The 19978-nt window shown below is 33.5% G+C and overlaps 4 protein-coding genes across 5 annotated transcripts; 3 read left to right on the top strand and 1 right to left on the bottom strand.

Moving 5' to 3' along the window:
• Positions 1-224: 224 nt before the first annotated feature.
• LOC111405115 (mitochondrial import inner membrane translocase subunit TIM23-1-like) lies at positions 225-1256 on the top strand. The gene has a single exon (XM_023033841.1). The coding sequence runs from the start codon at positions 341-343 to the stop codon at positions 914-916; it is 576 nt and encodes a 191-aa protein (XP_022889609.1). The 5' UTR covers positions 225-340; the 3' UTR covers positions 917-1256.
• A 3690-nt stretch (positions 1257-4946) lies between these two features.
• On the top strand, positions 4947-9857 carry LOC111405112 (telomere repeat-binding factor 4-like). Its single transcript, XM_023033837.1, has 7 exons — positions 4947-5104; positions 5184-5339; positions 6285-6466; positions 6768-6852; positions 7948-8031; positions 9169-9409; positions 9568-9857. The coding sequence occupies exons 2-7, from the start codon at positions 5190-5192 to the stop codon at positions 9618-9620; spliced, it is 795 nt and encodes a 264-aa protein (XP_022889605.1). The 5' UTR covers positions 4947-5104; positions 5184-5189; the 3' UTR covers positions 9621-9857.
• A 1214-nt stretch (positions 9858-11071) lies between these two features.
• Positions 11072-12352, bottom strand: LOC111405114 (casein kinase 1-like protein 2). Its single transcript, XM_023033840.1, has 4 exons — positions 12334-12352; positions 12203-12260; positions 11863-11990; positions 11072-11608 (listed from the first exon to the last, which is right to left on the bottom strand). The coding sequence occupies exons 2-4, from the start codon at positions 12231-12233 to the stop codon at positions 11348-11350; spliced, it is 420 nt and encodes a 139-aa protein (XP_022889608.1). The 5' UTR covers positions 12234-12260; positions 12334-12352; the 3' UTR covers positions 11072-11347.
• A 2071-nt stretch (positions 12353-14423) lies between these two features.
• LOC111405113 (telomere repeat-binding factor 4-like) lies at positions 14424-19144 on the top strand. Of its 2 annotated transcripts, none has more exons than XM_023033839.1 (6): positions 14424-14787; positions 15752-15933; positions 16235-16319; positions 17419-17502; positions 18453-18693; positions 18844-19144. In XM_023033839.1, the coding sequence occupies exons 1-6, from the start codon at positions 14731-14733 to the stop codon at positions 18894-18896; spliced, it is 702 nt and encodes a 233-aa protein (XP_022889607.1). In that variant the 5' UTR covers positions 14424-14730; the 3' UTR covers positions 18897-19144. The 2 variants fall into 2 exon arrangements, with proteins under 2 accessions (XP_022889607.1, XP_022889606.1); XM_023033838.1 differs by having other exon boundaries at positions 14433-14813.
• Positions 19145-19978: the final 834 nt, after the last annotated feature.

The raw sequence follows: 19978 nt of genomic DNA, 5'->3' as shown, positions 1-19978 counted from the left end.
CGATTTCTATACGATTTTTCGATTCTTGATCTTGAATCGAGAACAAACGGGTTCGTTGGTCCTTTATTCATTTACCCATTGAGTATTTAACTTCGATTCGGATCTGATTCGAGAGTTTAATCCAATTGCGCGCATTCTCGTTGAACCGGTCCGTTTAATTATCTAACTGAACCGATCGTATCTAACCCGTCCGATTTTTATTTTTCTCCCTCAAAAAGTCGCCGCTTTAAAGTCCAATAAGAAGAACAAAAACCTAATACACACAACTCTCGTCCTCCCCCGACGCCACGATCCCGGACCTCCAATCGGATCACTGGACCACCCAAACCCAAAACCAGTAATGGCATACCAATCTGGAGCTCCAAAACATAACACCTCGCACGATGATAGCGAATCAAATCGTCGACTCTACAACCCGTACCAAGATTTGCAGGTACCGATACAAACCCTATACAAGCTGCCCACCTCGCCGGAGTACCTTTTCCCGGAAGAATCCCACGCTCAGCGCAGGTCTTGGGGCGAGAATCTCACCTACTACACCGGAATCGGCTATCTCGCCGGCTCATCTGCCGGCGCCGCAAAGGGGTTCGTCTCAGGGGTCAAGTCAATTGAACCCACTGACACGCTCAAGCTGAAGATCAACCGGATCCTCAACGGGTCGGGCCAGGCTGGCCGACAGATCGGAAACAGATGCGGGATCATCGGGCTCCTCTATGCTGGACTCGAGAGTGGCATGGTGGCTTACAGGGACAGTGATGATGTCATCAACAGTGTTGTGGCTGGACTCGGCACTGGAGCCCTCTACAAGGCGGCGGCTGGGCCCCGGTCCGCTGCAGTGGCTGGGGCAATTGGCGGTGTGCTTGTTGGGCTTGCTGTTGCGGGGAAACAGGCCTTGAAAAGATATGTGCCCATCTGAATATTTACTTCTTCGTGTTCATTCTATCGGGTTTATGATCTTATAAGTTACAATAATATCAAGAATCTTTCTATTTGAAGCTGGAAAATGCAAATTTTGATGACTTTTTGAGGAATTATGGTACTGAAATTGAGTTATAGTATGTTTGTGCAGGTTCCTGCTTAATATTAGTGCTATAATGGTGAATATATTCATAGTCTTACCTACATTGTCATTTCATAAAAAAATGTAAGCTTTAATGTTTACATAGTTTGTAGAAGACGAGGATTCGTGAATAAAATTCGAAAAAAAAAACCTTCATTGTGGGTATTCTATGATCTCTAACGTGTATGAATTTTTATGTATTTTTACTCTTACTACTTTTTGAATAGTTCCTATTGAAACTACTCAATGCATGTTTAATTTAAATCCTTTGGTTGGTAAATTCCAAATTGGTTTTTATTTTGCTTCAACTTATCATGGCAGGATTTTTTTTTCTATTATCATTGTTTTCCTTATGTTTGTGCCCTTCGGAAGTTTGTGGGTTCATCAACCAACTAATATTTGGAGTTTTCAACTTTTATATATGCTTTCATATATAGTGTTAAGACATTATTTTTATGCATGAAAATATAGTGAGTGAAGACTTGAAAACCGAGGTTGTAAGGAGATGGTGTGATAATTATTAGAATTATTCTTAGCTGGGTGTTACCCGATAGTTGTATAAGCTCGTACTAGTTTAACGGTTTGATGAATGATGAATCCATGTTTTTTGTAGACGCACGTTGCAATGGATAACTTGTTTCTTCGCATTTCCTTTCCCTCGTGACTTATGAACTAGGCGGATTATAATTATCTATAACAGTAATTCGTTGGCTTGTTTCAACCAAAATGTTGTTGTAGGGATGAAAGGCTTTATCTTTTTGAGTTTTAGATTAATTTATTGAAATTCATGCATTAAATTTTAAATCAAAAATCAATGTGTTGAAAATAGAAGAGAAATAAAAATGTCTTTTGGTTCAATATGTATATTTTCAAATTTGTGGTGCAAGAATATCAATTGCGGAAATTCGCTGTTACAATCTCTAAACTTTGGGATAAATATCAATTGCGGTAATTATACTTACGCTCTACTCTAATTAATTACGCAATTGTATTTCAATTTTCTTCAATTAAGTAATTATGTTAAATTTAATTTTAATTGGATGATTTTGTTTGGTTCCCTCACTTGAATATTCGAGATTTGATGACTTAATAGTCCATGATGCTCACCATTCATATCAGCATGGTTGTACATATTTCTTGTTAGCAGCTAATGATTACGTGTGATAATTATCATTTATTGAGTGTGACATTTCGATTATCGTTGAAATGGAACAGTTTTCTTAATTGAAATCATAAATGTATGCTTGCTGAGTTACTTGATTGAACTTGGTGAAATATACTAATGAAATTTATCATTGAACTTCGCCAGCTTAAGCACTAGATTTCCCTAATTAACTGTTTTTAACATAAAAATCACGAAGGGTCCGTTTGATTGTAAGAATGAAATTTAAATAGAAAGAAAATGAATTTCAAGAAATTAAATTGTCTAGAATTTGTTTTATTGAGAATTGTTAATTGATTGGTATAATTTTTCACTTGAAAAATGTTGAAATTTCGAATTTTTTGGCGTTTGTTTGATTTTGTTTTCTATGAAAATTATCAATTAAAGGGATAGAATTTTTTTACAATTGTATATAGAATTTGTTTTCATTGCACAAAAAAAAAAATGAAAAAAAAAAAGCCTGGAGAACCCATTTTCTTGCCAAATCCATGAGAATTGCAATTCCTCAAAAAGGTGGAAAACGTGGTCATGTGAGAGTGAAGGTGAAAAACCAATTGTCAAGAAAATTTGGCCAATCAAACATGTAAAAATGTGAAAAATTCATCTAATCAAACTGGCCCGAAAACGTCCATGAAAATCTTCGCCTATGTTTGAGCACCCTTTTTTTTTTTTTTTTTTTTTTTTTTCTATAATTGAAAATGAGTTTGGTATTGGTGAATTTTTGAATAATATGTAACTAAAAAGTTTAAAAAATAAATAAATAAATTTAAATGCAATATATTTTACTAGGGGTACATGTAGATGAAAATGAGCTTTTCAGATAATGAGACACAAACATGAGCTTTACCTCGTAGAAACCATCATAAATTCCATCAAGATAGTCACCAAATCTTCACGCGATTATTTTATTTTATTGCTAATCTTATCGAACAGAAACATAGCTAAGTATTTATTTTATTTTATCGTTCATTGCTATCGGAGCGATGCATAAAAAATAAAATGGAAGAAAGAATTTCAATTCATTCTCTTCGTATCAACTCTGTCTGTGTCGTCAAGGATTGTTCAATATAGAGAGGGCACTACTGCCTTTTTTAAGGAGATGTAGAGTCATCGCGCTCCTCTGACTTTCGAGTGACATGTCTTTCTTTCTTCTGTTCTTTTTCTTTATTTTTTTGTTTCTCGCCATCATTTACATCTTCGTTTAGGGTTATTTTGCTTGTACAGCCCCTAGGAATCTACAAGCTTACAGTCCCCTCACATGAGATCATGTGGGGGGGGGGGGATGGTTGTCACTCTCGTGTAGCAAGCACAACACCTTGGTTTATAAAGAGGTGATGATGGAGTTGGCACTTCTATTATAATATCACTAGTGAAAGCATGTGAGGTTGCATATGTTCACAAGTGCAAAACTTCTTCAAAGAAGTGCAAGTTTAATCTAGCAATGATTTATCGTTCTAGATAAAAGCAAGCATTTCTTTTATTTCTTTATATTTTTCCCCTTTTGATTAAGAACCACGTTAGGACTACATAGTCATATATAGGACTACATAGTCCCAATGCTTGGCTCTCTAAATAGTTGTATTTTTTCAATAAGAAAAAGCGGTATTTTTAATTCATTTGGTAAGAATTAACGATGTTAAAGTATCTTTAAGAGACTATCTAATTTTAAAGACCACATTCTATCATTTGGAGAGTATCTACAAATTTAGAGATTTAAAATTTTGAAGTACTTTAACAAACTCTTTATATTTAATACTTAATTTTATTACTCCCAAAAATATTTATTATTTTTTCTATATTTTATTTTAACTAATTTTTTTAGATTATCTTATTATTTTTCTACATTAAAAATTGAAATAGCTTAAATGCATTTAAAATATATAGTCTTTCTAAATTAAAAATATTAATTTAAAAAATCTCTTACGCCATGTTTGATATGCCTCTATTTTTCATGGCAAATGAAAATTAAATTTCATTTCTCATTTTTTGACATGTTTGATGGCAGAAATTTTCCATGAAAAATATTTTTCATAAACCCATGCCACATAAGCATTTTTTTACTTTTTGATAAAAAGCAATTCCCACCAAAATGGTGGGAATTGCAATTCTAGCTTTTTCCCTTTTTTTCTGTTTTGTTTATTATTATTATTTGTAATTGAAACAAATTCTAGGAACAATTGTAAAAGAGGATATTCCTTAAATTAACAATTTCCAAGTAAAACAACATCAAACGAACACCAAAAAATAGATAATTTTCTTGATTTTTTTATTTTTTTGTTGGTAATGGAAACAAATTTTATTCCCAATAGTCAATACTAATAAAATCTATCCTTTTAATTGACAATTTTCATATAAAATAAAGTCAAATGAACATCAAAAAAATACTTTTATTTTAATATTTTTCACGTGAAAAATTATATCAATTAAACACAATAATTTACAATTCCCAGGAAAACAATTTCTAAGCAATTCAATTATCTAGAATTCGTTTTCAATTCAATTTAATTATATCTTTGCAATCAAACGAACCCTTAGAGCAGATGGACTATTTAAAATAGAAAACATTTCATTCTTTAAAAAATCTCTTGAAGATGCTCTCAAGTTGAAAAGTTGAGAAAGATGTTACAAACAAAATTGCCTAATGGATTAAATTGCAATAAAGTTAATAAACTAGGGACTAACAGTTAATTTCTACTTTCAATAAACAGAGTTTAAAAAGGCCCAAATCAAGGTCCACCGAGCGGGAGCGATAAAGAGGAAACGGCAGATTTCCACCCCTCGAGAGTTTCGCGCATACACTTCATTCTCTAAATTCTGTAAAATCTCTCAATAGTCGACAATTTTTTGCATTCGAACGTAGAAGATTAATCGATTTTTCAACGGTACATACCGAAATTTCCAATCAGTCCTTCGGACTGCTAACCGCGGCGAGGTGTAGTTAATTTTTTGTGATTCCGGAAGGGTAAAATGGGGAATCAGAAAGTGAAGTGGACGGCGGAGGAAGAGGAAGCCCTAAAAGCGGGAGTGGTGAAGCACGGCCTCGGCAAGTGGAAGAACATTCTCAGAGATCCTCAGTTCGCTCCCTACCTCAGTAATCGTTCTAATATTGACCTTAAGGTTTCCTTTTTCTATACCGCATGCCATTCACACAATTTCTCTATTCTATTTTACGGTCTGTTGATTTTCAAAATTTTCATTTTAGTTTATCTATCTGGACATTTTAGTTGAAACATCGCTATTACTTGATCACGCGTGTATATTATATGCGTGCTTGCTTTTGAATGGAGAGGCACGTTTCTGCTTAATTTAAAGTGCAGGTATAGCTAAGCTTAACAAATTTAATTAGGAAAAGGCCTGTTGTAAGTTTTAAAATAAGCTTAAAAAATACTTTAATTATTTCGTTAAAATAAGTTACTTTTTATTCTCATGAAGATTAAAAGTACTTATCTAAACATATTTGGAAACAAAAATTCACTCACTAGTGTGTTTGACGTACTTATAAGCTTTGTCAAAAGTAAAGTATCTTGTTACAAATCCGATCTTCTGCTTGAGGAGACATTTGTGCCACCATGGTCAAACAATAGCGATCCCTGAAACCGTGAAGAGAACTTTTGAAAATTAAAGGTATCTATGCTATAGGCTCTTGTATCCTCTTAGGAAAATTAACTAGACAGGATTACTTCTAGTCAAATGTATAATTAAATAAATGAAATTGTTAGAGCTGATGTTCCTTTAGAAGGGCAGAATCGAAGTATAGTGCTGCACTGCGTAACTGTTGAGTTCTACTGAAGCTTTATTATGCCATTCAAACTATTGATAAATAATCATGCTACTCAAGGAGACATGTATCTTGGTTACAATATGCAACTGAGGCAGAGAAATATCTAAAATTTGTTAAAAGAGAAAAAAAAATGACGCTTGCTATTATATATGGTGTTTTTTAGTTTTAAGCAATGGATAGGCCTCCCTTAATTTACCTGGCCTTTTGCCGCATGTATTTATGTTTTATACTTCCTGTTGCTCATGGTATTTACTTGTCTTCATTTTGTTTCATCCACACAGGACAAATGGCGGAACATGTGTATTAGCCATGGACAGTGCTCCAGAAAAAAATCGAAGGCTTCTAGAGGAAAAACAATTTCACCCGTGGCTCTCTCCACTCTCACCACAGGAAACTTAGTTGCTGAGGCTGACGCTGTTGATGATATTTCCAGAAGTCCATGGGACGTCAGAGATGCTCCAGGGTATCGCTTTGTCCTTTTACATGTTATAATGATTTCTTACAATGCTTATGTCAACAGAAAGGAAGAATATAAGAAGACGTTGGAAGAAATTATGTTTTCTGGAGGCTAATATCTGGTTTACTGTGTGTAACTCCAGTTTTTCTTTACTCTGGAAAAACTTGAATTTCTTTTATTCTTATCCATACAATTTACTGGTTTCTGTCTCTGTGTTTTCTCATTATTGCGGAGCTATCTTTGGTTTTGCTAAGAAATTGTCTCATAGGCATATATTTCTTTTTCACGGATGCATGATGTTTATTAGGTACAAAGCCATGATATTTGAAGCACTATCATCCATCAGAGACTCCAATGGATCCAATATTGATGATATCATGGGATTTATTGAGGTCAGATGGATGTTCTACTGTTCTCTAGTTTCTAATTTTTGTTTTATTTAGAAGGATTCATATGAAGTGATGAAAAAATAGTTTCTGAGATAAACAGCTTGTGCATCATTGTGTTTCGCAGTTTAATCAGCCTATCATGAGATCCATTTGAAAATGAGCCCTAGAGTTTTAACCTTTTGAGGAAGAGCTTATGAAGTCAACTAAGCTTATGATTTGTTTGTGAGAAGTTCAAGGCAGCATTGGTATCATGGTATCAAAAGAGTCTGCAGTATAAAAAATGGTGTCTTATAGATGGATTCAATCAGTGGGACTCTTGAATCATAAAATCGGCGTAATCTAAAAAGCCAAAATATTTGGAGACTCAACTTTTTTTTTATGGAGTTGTGGTTTTGTGTTTATATCCTAGGCTTGTAATATTGCCTCCTGTTTCAGTTACTATGAATCAAAGAGAAAATTCCAGACATATTTCCACGAACTTATTGAGTTACCTTTTATACTAAAGAAATCAGCTCCATTTCACTAATTTATCTATTATTTTCTGTTAATTTTATTGCGAATAAAATTTAATGAAGGAATACGTACCATAAAGAAAAAAGGGAAATCATCAAATAGAAACTCACTATACCATGTCAAAGAAATTTCTTCTGCAGTTTACGTGAATTTAAAGTGCCTTGTCATTTGAACAGCAAGTAAAAGGTTGATTTATTGTATTTTATAACTGAAATTTGAAAAGAATGTTTGTAGAATTTAATATCAATCCATGTATTTATTTATGTGATTCCTCTCGTCTCAGTGAGACCATTTGTCAAATGTGAATAACATTTGACAATTTCTTGCGTTTCATGGAAAAGAGAAGTTCTTGTAAGAAATGCCAGTTTAATTTGTCACCCACCACACCAGGTCAGTGACCTGGGTTCGTGAAATTCAAAAAGAAAATTGGTCACTTGCCACTTACAATTTCCATGCAAGCAGGTCGCAGAGAAGGGCTGCCAGAAGTTGGCCTAGTTAATACCTTTGTGCTTCCTTTTTTTTTTTTTTTTGAACTGTAATTGAACATGAATTCAATATTTAGTGTGACTCTCTTGTGTGTAACAGAAAAGGCATGAAGTGCCACAAAATATCAGACGAATACTGAGTACAAGGCTGAGGAGACTTGTCTTGCAAGGAAAACTTGAGAAGGTATATGATTCTCAACCCTGAATTGGCGTTTCAAATTATAGAAGGTGTTTGATAGGTATTTTTATGTAAAAATGCATTTTAGAATAGTAAACTGATGTGAAATGTGTGGTTAAGAAATAAGGAAATTTTTTTGATTTACGTCTAATATTATTTTAATAAAGAATGTGTGGTTGAAAAGAAGAGAGAAAAATGCATTTTGAAAAAAAATGGCTACCAAAAGGGGCCATAAAATTTTTTCGTGCACTACAACTTTATCTGATTTGATAGTGCATGAATCTGTTGGAGATGTGGGCTACCCTTGAATATTCACCATGATATGAACCAAAATATTATTCTCTGTTTGACCGTGTAACTAAATGCCTTAGCTTTTTATTTTTTTTGTTGGCTGAATCTATAATTGCTTTTGAATATTTTTCACGAACAAAAAAAATGCTGCAATCTATTTGTTTTCTCTACGCGCCAACAGATTGGATTGTTGTAGCATACTATTGAATTAACTACTTTCAATAAAATCATTTGGTGTGGCTGTTTCAAAACAGTCTATACTTGGAAACATATACCTGTATTTTTATAGTTGGGCTCACTGCACTTAATGTTTATGCATGAATTTGTTGTGCTGCTTTTAAAATGAAACTGAAAATGTTTTTCTTTAAATTATAGCATGGTTGTGTATATGAAGGGCAGGTAGTCCCCAATTTATTTCACACGTCTGTGTTTGGGCATTTGCATTGCTTTTGTTTAGTTCATTTTACCAGGTAGACTGTCGAGATTTTGTCAACCCATTCATTGTCAGAAAGAGGTTAAAGTTAGCCTTGATGGTGGGTTTGGCTAGTTGGTATCCATCATCGGCGCATGTTGCAGCTGTGGACCACTTCATATATGCTTAAGCCTTCTAAACGTGCGTCATTTCACAACTCAGCTGAAATCCATCCATGCTCGCTATTGAGGTGCAGAGAAAGCGAACATTACGAGCCTGTTGACATTTCCTATATTCATTATTCTGGTGGAGGGGATGGGTTTCATTGATTTTATTCTGGCGGACCCCCTCTTCGTCCCGTTCTCATTATTTCTGCATCAGTAGAGGACATAAAATATGGTACCTTTGGTAATCTGTCTTATATATACCATAACCTGCAGGTCCAGGACCGCTACAAGATCAAAGATGCTGCTTTGGGGACGAAAACACCTATGCCAAAACAAAAAGATATATCTGCTGAAACAGCGGAAGATGCTGCTATGACTGCTGCCTACAAGATTGTGGATGCAGAATATAAATCGTTCGTGGCAGCAGAAGCAGTTAAAGAGGCTGAAAGGGTCTCAAAAATGGCCGAAGATGCAGATTCATTACTGTTGCTTGCGAATGAGATATTTGAGAAATGTGAGTACTGCTATTGCTTTTCTTTTTATCCTAATCATTATCATCACTATCTTATTTATAAAAAAATCGAATTATTTCGAGCATGTTTGGCTAGAATTAAAAACTTTATAACCCTTCTTTTTTATTTTTTATTTTTGTATTTTTATTTGCATTTTTAGGTTCGAGAGGTGAAACCGTTCGCTTGGCAAAGTCATCCTATAATTTTGATTAATTACTAAATTCTCGGTGTACATAAACCCGGTCGAGAATGGAGATACTCTCCGCGGGTGGAACTATTTTGCTCTAGTTAGAAGGCAATAGGCTTAAGCATTTTGTAGACTCGAGGGTTGGTTTCTTATTTTGCTACGATTTTAAGAACCATTGCTCATTACAGTTGTGCATTCTACCCTTCTATGATTATCTTTGTAGCTGTGAAATATTAGTTTTTAATTAGTTAATTTATCGCTCTTGTTTGTTTTCTTTATTTATGTTCTAATTTTAGTTAGCAATAAGTATAGAGCGTAGCAGCATCTTCAATGCTAATGTCATTTGCATTAAAAGGATTGTCACATTAGTTAAAATAGGAAATGTCTTTAAGAATTACATTTCTATGCAACATGTCTAGAGTCATTTTTAGCTGACATTTAAGGAAAAAACTATATATTGTCAAAATAACTGTTCAGATGTAAAGGTTTTCATTCGATATTTTGTGATTTAATTTACATGACATTTAATTTGAATAGATTTTAAATAATAAAAATACAATAAAATGATTGTCATTATAATTTAATTAAATGTTAATATATAATAGATGAGATAGACAACATATTATTTTTCAATCAAAATGAAATGAGAGTTGCGATTAAAAAAGAAAAAGAAAATATAAGCACTAAGATAGACAACTTAATTAATTTCTCTATTTCAAATTATATAAAGCTTCTTGATATGATTGGATATGCTTGCATGTCTAGTTCAATTTTATTTAGTTACGGCATAACATTTTTCAGTCAACATGAAATCAAGTTGCGATTAAAAATAAAAAGAAAATATCAGCAGTAAATTAATTTGTCTATTTCAATTCCATGTCCATATATTTGGTATACAATAATGTTACATTGTTTCTCATCTCTAAATTCATAATCTTATTTCGAATTAAAAAGGAAATAGAAAAATAGAAAAAAAAAATATAAACATGTGTATATATACAATTTCACAATTTCTTATCTTAAAATCATTATTTGTATATTTAGTCCCTGTTTGAGACTTATGTGTTTTAACATCATTTCAAACACATTTTTCAACAAAATATTAATACAAGCAAATTCAAAATTTTTCCTTATTTCTTACACACATTTTTCATCAATACACTATTCAAAAATTCATTCTTATGAAAGCTCAAACAAGGGCTTAGTCAACAATAAAAGTAAATAAGTTGTGCTCGTAGGTTTTGAGATAGGTGTTCACTTGTTTTTCTATTCATTGTATGGCACCAATTTAAAGAAATTTACTAAAAAACTGATTTTTAGCCAAAACAACGGTGACTTAAATCTCCTTGGATTTTTCGTCATATACAACGGAGGAGAAAAAAATTCATATCCATTGAACTAGAATTTACCAAGGATAAAACTTTGTTTACGTTGTTTGTAATTCATACGTGCCAAACTTGTAACATCAATCCTTTGCTAAGCTAAACCAGACCACAAACTCGTCACAAAATTGTACAATGAATCAAACTTACATGAAAATTTAAGGTACCTCAATGAGAAATTAAACTGTATTTATAGTAAAAAAAACATAAACATAATAGATAGTAAGATCTCTCTGTGTGTGGTTTTTGCAGGGTTCCCGACTTGTACTCGTTTTAAATTCCAACGAGCGGCTTTCCATACTGCACAATCCTCTGTGTTCCAGGAATAGAATGTATACCGTTCCGAAATTTACAGTAGGGGGGGAATGAGCCTAATAATGCACCCTCTCGTCGTTGAAGTTCAAGCTCTCAACACCTTTGAGGGTAGCATCAAAATTCTTTATATTAGAGGCAGTGCGCTTGTGATCTGATGATACGACTGGTGAACTTCTTTGAGCAGCACTGGATATTTTGCGGAGTCCTGGGCTTGCATCTCTCCGTGAAGGATCATAATCACTAACTGGATCGCGGCTACTGGACACAGCAGGTCGCCTTGAAGATCCACTTAAACGGAAAATACTAGAACTCGGTAACTGCAGAGAGCATTACCAGAGGTAAGAGGAAAATGGGACAAAACAAAACATCAAAAGAAGAGAAACGAAGATTTCAACACATCCGAAATATTCTGCTTAGCATAATTCTGTTCCATTTTATCCTCCACCAGAAAAAGGGACTGCAATTATATTTAGCCTCACCAGGCAAAATTTTACACGTTACCACCACAATACCGAACAGCAAAGAGCACACCGGGTAGAAAGGAGGGGTTTGAGAGTGACAGCAATCTTACGTCTTTACCCGTGGCTGAGTCATTTGCAACTGGGCCTTTTTGTTTCAATAAGCTTCCAGAACTCAAAATGTTTCTACCATGAGTAGCATTTGCAGAAGACAGACCAGTTGCATTTCCTTCTTCACCACCTGCAAAACGTTATAAAATTATTCTTAGTAGTGGGATTGGCAGAGAAGCAAGCAGCTTTATCAGCAAAATTATATTTACAGAGAAAAAGTAGAAGTGAAAGTAAACAATCGCACATAGCTAATTGGTACAATGAACGGCAAGACGCACAGAGAAACCCAAGAACTGCACTTGGAATTTAAGATTAGAAAATAGATAAATGCACAAGACCAACCTGATTGCCTATCAATATTGGCACGAGGCATCCCTGAACTTGTTCCAACAGTTGCTCCCTGTCCCAAAAATCATTATGCTATTTGTATCTCATATGTATCAAAAGGTGCGCGTAAAACTGATGTTACTTACAAGGGCACGAGATGGAGGAGTGGCATATTTCCCTAATTAACTGTTTTTAACATAAAAATTACTAAGGGTCCGTTTGATTGTAAGAATGAAATTTATATGGAAAGAAAATGAAGTTCAGGAAATTAAATTATCTAGAATTTGTTTTATTGAGAATTGTTAATTGATTGGTATAATTTTTCACTTGAAAATTGTTGAAATTTCGAATTTTTTGGCGTTCGTTTGATTTTGTTTTCTATGAAAATTGTCAATTAAAGGAATAGAATTTTTTTACAATTGTATATAGAATTTGTTTTCATTGCGCCAAAAAAAAAAAAAAAAAAAAAGCCCGGAGAATCGATTTTCTTGCCAAACCCATGAGAATTGTAATTCCTCAAAAAGGTGGAAAACTTGGTCACGTGAGGGTGAAGGTGAAAAATCAATTGTCAAGAAAATGTGGTCAATCAAACATGTAAAAATGTGGAAAATTCATCTAATCAAACTGGCTCGAAAACGTCCATGAAAATCTTCACCTATGTTTGAGCACTTTTTTTTTTTAAAATTGAAAATGAGTTTTGTATTGGTGGATTTTTGAATAACATGTGACTAAAAAGTTAAAAAAATAAAAAATAAATTTACATGCAATATATTTTATTAGGGGTACATGTAGATGAAAATGAGCTTTTCAGATAATGAGACACAAACATGAGCTTCACCTCATGGAAACCATCATAAATTCCATCAAGATAGTCACCAAATCTTCATGCGATTATTTTATTTTATTGCTAATCTTATCGAACAGAAACATAGCTAAGTATTTATTTTATTTCATTGTCCATTGCTATTGGAACGATGCATAAAAAAAAAAAAAAAAATGGAAGAAAGAATTTCAATTCATTCTCTTCCAGTAAAGCGTTTGAATCAACTTTGTCTGTGTCGTCAAGGATTGTTCAATATAGAGAGGGCACTACTGCCTTTTTTAAGAAGATGTAGAGTCTTCGCGCTCCTCTGACTTTCGAGTGACATGTCTTTCTTTCTTCTGTTCTTTTTCTTTATTTGTTTGTTTCTCGCCATCATTTACATCTTGGTTTAGGGTTATTTTGCTTGTACAGCCCTTAGGACCGTACAAGCTTATAGTCCCCTCACATGAGATCATGTGGGGGGGGGGGGGGGGGCGGCGGGGGGGGGGGGGGGGGGGGGGCGGGCCCCCCCCCCCCCGAAAGAGAATTTGATGGTTGTCACTCTTGTGTAGCAAGCACAGCCCCTTGGTTTATAAAGAGGTGATGACGGAGTTGGCACTTCTATTATAATATCACTAGTGAAAGCCTGTGAGGTTACACATGTTCACAAGTGCAAAAGTTCTTCAAAGAAGTACAAGTTTATTCTAGCAATGAATTATCGTTCTAGATAAAAGCAAGCATTTCTTTTATTTCTTTATATTTTTTCCCTTTTGATTAAGAACCACGTTAGGACTACATAGTCACAATGCTTGGCTCTCTAAAAAGTTGTCTTTTTTCAATAAGATAAAGCGGTATTTTTAATTCATTTGGTAAGAATTAATGATGTTAAAGTATATTTAAGAGACTCTCTAATGGTATTTTTAATTCATTTGGTAAGAATTAACGATGTTAAAGTATATTTAAGAGACTCTCTAATTTTAAAGACTACATTCTATCATTTGAAGAGTATCTACAAATTTAGAGATTTAAAATTTTGAAATACTTTAAGAAACTCTTTATATTTAATACTTAATTTTATTACTCTCAAAAATATTTATTATTTTTTTTCTATATTTTATTTTAACTAATTTTTTTTTTTTAAGATTATCTTATTATTTTTCTACACTAAAAATTGAAATAGCTTGAATGCATTTAAATTATATAGAGTCTTTCTAAATTAAAAATATTAATTTAAAAAGTCTCTTAAAGTAGATGGACCATTTAAAATGGAAAACATTTCATTTAAAGGATCTCTTGAAGATGCTTTCAAGTTGAAAAGTTGAGAAAGATGTTACAAACAAAATTGCCTAATGGATTAAATTGCAATAAAGTTAATAAACTAGGGACTAACAGTTAATTTCTACTTTCAATAAACAGAGTTTAAAAAGGCCCAAATCAAGGTCCACCGAGCGGGAGTGATAAAGAGGAAACGGCAGATTTTCCCCCGTCGAGAGTTTCGCGCATACACTTCATTCTCTAAATTCTGTAAAATCTCTCATTAGTCAACAATTTTTTGCATTCGAACGTAGAAGATTAATCGATTTTTCATCGGTACATACCGAAATTTCCAATCAGTCCTTCGGACTGCTAACGGCGGCGAGGTGTAGTTAATTTTTGTGATTCCGGAAGGGTAAAATGGGGAATCAGAAAGTGAAGTGGACGGCGGAGGAAGAGGAAGCCCTAAAAGCGGGAGTGGTGAAGCATGGCCTCGGCAAGTGGAAGAACATTCTCAGAGATCCTCAGTTCGCTCCCTACCTCAGTAATCGTTCTAATATTGACCTTAAGGTTTCCTTTTTCTATACCGCATGCCATTCACACAAGTTCTCTATTCTATTTTACGGTCTGTTGATTTTCAAAATTTTCATGTTAGTTTATCTATTTGGACGTTTTAGTTGAAACATCACTATTACTTGATCACGCGTGTATATTATTATATGCGTGCTTGCTTTTGAATGGAGAGGCACGTTTCTGCTTAATTTAAAGTGCAGGTTAGCTAAGCTTAACAAATTTAATTAGGAAAAGGCCCGTTGTAAGTTTAAAATAAGCTTAAAAAATAATTTTAATTATTTGGTTAAAATAAGTTACTTTTTATACTTATGAAGATTAAAAGTACTTATCTAAACATATTTGGAAACAAAAATTCACTCACTAGTATGTTTGATTTACTTATAAGCTTTGTCAAAAGTAAAGTATCTTGTTACAAATCCGATCTTCTGCTTGAGGAGACATTTGTGCCACCATGGTCAAACAATAGCGATCCCTGAAACTGTGAAGAGAACTTCTGAAAATTAAAGGTATCTATGCTATAGGCTCTTGGGAAAATTAACTAGACTGGATTACTTCTAGTCACATGTATAATTTAAATAAATGAACTTGTTAGAGCTGATGTTCCTTTAGAAGGGCAGAATCGAAGTATAGTGCTGCATTGCGTAACTGTTGAGTTCTACTGAAGCTTTATTATGCCATTCAAACTATTGATAAATAATCATGCTACTCAAGGAGACATGTATCTTGGTTACAATATGCAACTGAGGCAGAGAAATATCTAAAATTTGTTAAAAGAGAAAAAACAATGACGCATGCTATTATATATGGTGTTTTTTAGTTTTAAGCAATGGATAGGCCTCCCTTAATTTACCTGGCCTTTTGCCGCATGTATTTATGTTTTATACTTCCTGTTGCTCATGGTATTTACTTGTCTTCATTTTGTTTAATCCACACAGGACAAATGGCGGAACATGTGTATTAGCTACGGACAGTGCTCCAGAAAAAAATCGAAGGCTTCTAGAGGAAAAACAATTTCACCCACGGCTCTCTCCACTCTCACCACAGGAAACTTAGTTGCTGAGGCTGATGCTGTTGATGATATTTCCAGAAGCCCACGGGACGTCAGAGATGCTCCAGGGTATCGCTTTGTCCTTTTACATGTTATAATGATTTCTTACAATGCTTATGTCAACAGAAAGGAAGAATATAGGAAGACGTTGGAAGAAATTATGTTTTCTGGAGGCTAATATCTGGTTTACTGTGTGTTACTCCAGTTTTTCTTTACTCTGGAAAAACTTGAACTTCTTTTATTCTTATACATACAATTTACTGGTTTCTGTCTCTTTGTTTTCTCATTAGTGCAGAGCTATCTTTGGTTTTGCTAAGAAATTGTCGCATAGTCATATATTTCTTTTTCACGGATGCATGATGTTTGTTAGGTACAAAGCCATGATATTTGAAGCACTATCATCCATCAGAGACTCCAGTGGATCCAATATTGATGATATCATGGGATTTATTGAGGTCAGATGGATGTTCTACTGTTCTCTAGTTTCTAAATTTTGCTTTATTTAGAAAGATTTATATGAAGTGATGAAAAAATAGTTTCTGAGATAAACAGCTTGTGCATCATTGTGTTTCGCAGTTTAATCAGCCTATCATGATTTATCCATTTGAAAATGAGACCTAGAGTTTTAACCTTTTTGAGGAAGAGCTTATGAAGTCAACTAAGCTTATGATTTGTTTGTGAGAAGTTCAAGGCAGCATTGGTATCATGGTATGAAAAGAGTCTGCAGTATAAAAAAAATGGTGTCTTATAGATGGATTCAGTCAGTGGGACTCTTGAATCATAAAATCGGCGTAATCTAAAAAGCCAAAATATTTGGAGACTCAACTTTTTTTATGGAGTTGTGGTTTTCTGTTTATATCCCAGGCTTGTAATATTGCCTCCTGTTTCAGTTACTATGAATCAAAGAGAAAATTCCAGACATGTTTCCACGAACTTATTGAGTTACCTTTTATACTAAAGAAATCAGCTCCATTTCACTAATTTATCTATTATTTTCTGTTAATTTTATTGCGAATAAAATTTAATGAAGGAATACGTACCATAAAGAAAAAGGGGAATTCATTAAATAGAAACTCACTATACCATTCAAAGAAAATTCTTCTGCAGTTTACGTGAATTTAAAGTGCCTTGTCATTTGAAAAGCAAGTAAAAGGTTGATTTATTGTATTTTATAACTGAAATTTGGAAAGAATGTTTGTAGAATTTAATATTAATCCATGTATTTATTTATGTGATTCCTCTTGTCTTGGTGAGACTATTTGTCAAATGTGAATAACATTTGACATTTTTTTGCGTTTCATGGAAAAGAGAAGTTTTTGTAAGCAATGCCATTTTAATTTGTCACCCACCACACCAGGTCAGTGACCTGGGTTCGTGAAATTCAAAAAGAAAATTGGTCACTTGCCACTTACAATTTCCATGCAAGCAGGTCCCAGAGAAGGGCTGCCAGAAGTTGGCCTAGTTAATACGTTTGTGTGTTTATTTATTTATTTATTTTTTAACTGTAATTGAACATGAGTTCAATATTTAGTATGACTCTCTTGTGTGTAACAGAAAAAGCATGAAGTGCCACAAAATATCAGACGAATACTGAGTACAAGGCTGAGGAGACTTGTCTTGCAAGGAAAACTTGAGAAGGTATATGATTCTAAACCTTGAATTGGCGTTTCAAATTATAAAATTCTTTCGTGCACTACAACTTTATCTGATTTGATAGTGCATGAATCTGTTGGAGATATGGGCTACCCTTGAATATTCACCATGATATGAACCAAAATATTATTCTGTGTTTGACCATGTAACTGAATGCCTTGGCATTTTATTTTTTTTGTTGGCTGAATCTATTATTGCTTTTGAATATTTTCATGAACAAAAAAATTGCTGCAATTTATTTGTTTTCTCCACGTGCCAACAGATTGGATTGTTGTAGCATACTATTGAATTAACTACTTTCAATAAAATCATTTGGTGTGGCTGTTTCAAAACAGTCTAATACTTTGAAACATATACCTGTGTTTTTATAGTTGGGCTCACTGCACTTAATGTTTATGCATGCATTTGTTGTGCTGCTTATAAAATGAAACTGAAAATGTTTCTCTTTAAATTATAGCATGGTTGTGTATATGGAGGGGCAGGTAGTCCCCAATTTATTTCACACGTCTGTGTTTGGGCATTTGCATTGCTTTTGTTTAGTTCATTTTACCAGGTAGACTGTCGAGATTTTGTCAACCCATTCATTGTCAGAAAGAGGTTAAAGTTAGCCTTGATGGTGGGTTTGGCTAGTTGGTATGCATCATCGGCGCATGTTGCAGCTGTGGACCACTTCATATATGCTTAAGCCTTCTAAACGTGCGTCATTTGACAACTCAGCTGAAATCCATCCATGCTCGCTATTGAGGTGCAGAGAAAGCGAACATTACGAGCCTGTTGACATTTCCTATATTCATTATTCCAGTGGAGGGGATGGGTTTCATTGATTTTATTCTGGCGGACCCCCTCTTCGTCCCGTTCTCATTATTTCTGCATCAGTAGAGGACATAATATATGGTACCTTTGGTAATCTGTCTTATATATACCATAACCTGCAGGTCCAGGACCGCTACAAGATCAAAGATGCTGCTTTGGGGACGAAAACACCTATGCCAAAACAAAAAGATATATCTGCTGAAACAGCGGAAGGTGCTGCTATGACTGCTGCCTACAAGATTGTGGATGCAGAATATAAATCGTTCGTGGCAGCAGAAGCAGTTAAAGAGGCTGAAAGGGTTTCAAAAATGGCCGAAGATGCCGATTCATTACTGTTGCTTGCGAATGAGATATTTGAGAAATGTGAGTACTGCTATTGCTTTTCTTGTTATCCTAATCATTATCATCACTATCTTATTTATAAAAAAATCAAATTATTTCGAGCATGTTTAGCTAGAATTAAAAACTTTATAACCCTTTTTTTAAAATTTATTTATTTATTTGCATTTTTAGGTTCAAGAGGTGAAACCGTTCGCTTGGCAAAGTCATCCTATAATTTTGATTAAATACTAAATTCTCGGTGTACATAAACCCGGTCGAGAATGGAGATACTCTCCGCGGGTGGAACTATTTTGCTCTAGTTAGAAGGCAATAGGCTTAAGCATTTTGTAGACTCGAGGGTTGGTTTCTTATTTTGCTACGATTTTAAGAACCATTGCTCATTACAGTTGTGCATTCTACCCTTCTATGATTATCTTTGTAGCTGTGAAATATTAGTTTTTAATTAGTTAATTTATCGCTCTTGTTTGTTTTCTTTATTTATGTTCTAATTTTAGTTAGCAATTAGTAGAGAGCGTAGTTGCATCTTCAATGCTAATGTCGTTTGCATTAAAAGGATTGTCACATTAGTTAAAATAGGAAATGTCTTTAAGAATTACATTTCTATGCAACATGTCTAGAGTCATTTTTAGCTGACATTTAAGGAAAAAACTATATATTGTCAAAATAACTGTTCAGATGTAAAGGTTTTCATTCGATATTTTGTGATTTAATTTACATGACATTTAATTTGAATAGATTTTAAATAATAAAAATACAATAAAATGATTGTCATTATAATTTAATTAAATGTTAATATATAATAGATGAGATAGACAACATATTATTTTTCAATCAAAATGAAATGAGAGTTGCGATTAAAAAAGAAAAAGAAAATATAAGCACTAAGATAGACAACTTAATTAATTTCTCTATTTCAAATTATATAAAGCTTCTTGATATGATTGGATATGCTTGCATGTCTAGTTCAATTTTATTTAGTTACGGCATAACATTTTTCAGTCAACATAAAATCAAGTTGCGATTAAAAATAAAAAGAAAATATCAGCAGTAAATTAATTTGTCTATTTCAATTCCATGTCCATATATTTGGTATACAATAATATTACATTGTTTCTCATCTCTAAATTCATAATCTTATTTCGAATTAAAAAGGAAATAGAAAAATAGAAAAAAAAAATATAAACATGTGTATATATACAATTTCACAATTTCTTATCTTAAAATCATTATTTGTATATTTAGTCCCTGTTTGAGCCTTATGTGTTTTAACATCATTTCAAACACATTTTTCAACAAAATATTAATA

This window comes from Olea europaea, chromosome 12, assembly GCF_002742605.1.
Source record: "Olea europaea var. sylvestris chromosome 12, O_europaea_v1, whole genome shotgun sequence".
NCBI classification, from domain to species: domain Eukaryota; kingdom Viridiplantae; phylum Streptophyta; class Magnoliopsida; order Lamiales; family Oleaceae; genus Olea; species Olea europaea.
This window is presented reverse-complemented; position numbering and strand designations above follow the sequence as displayed.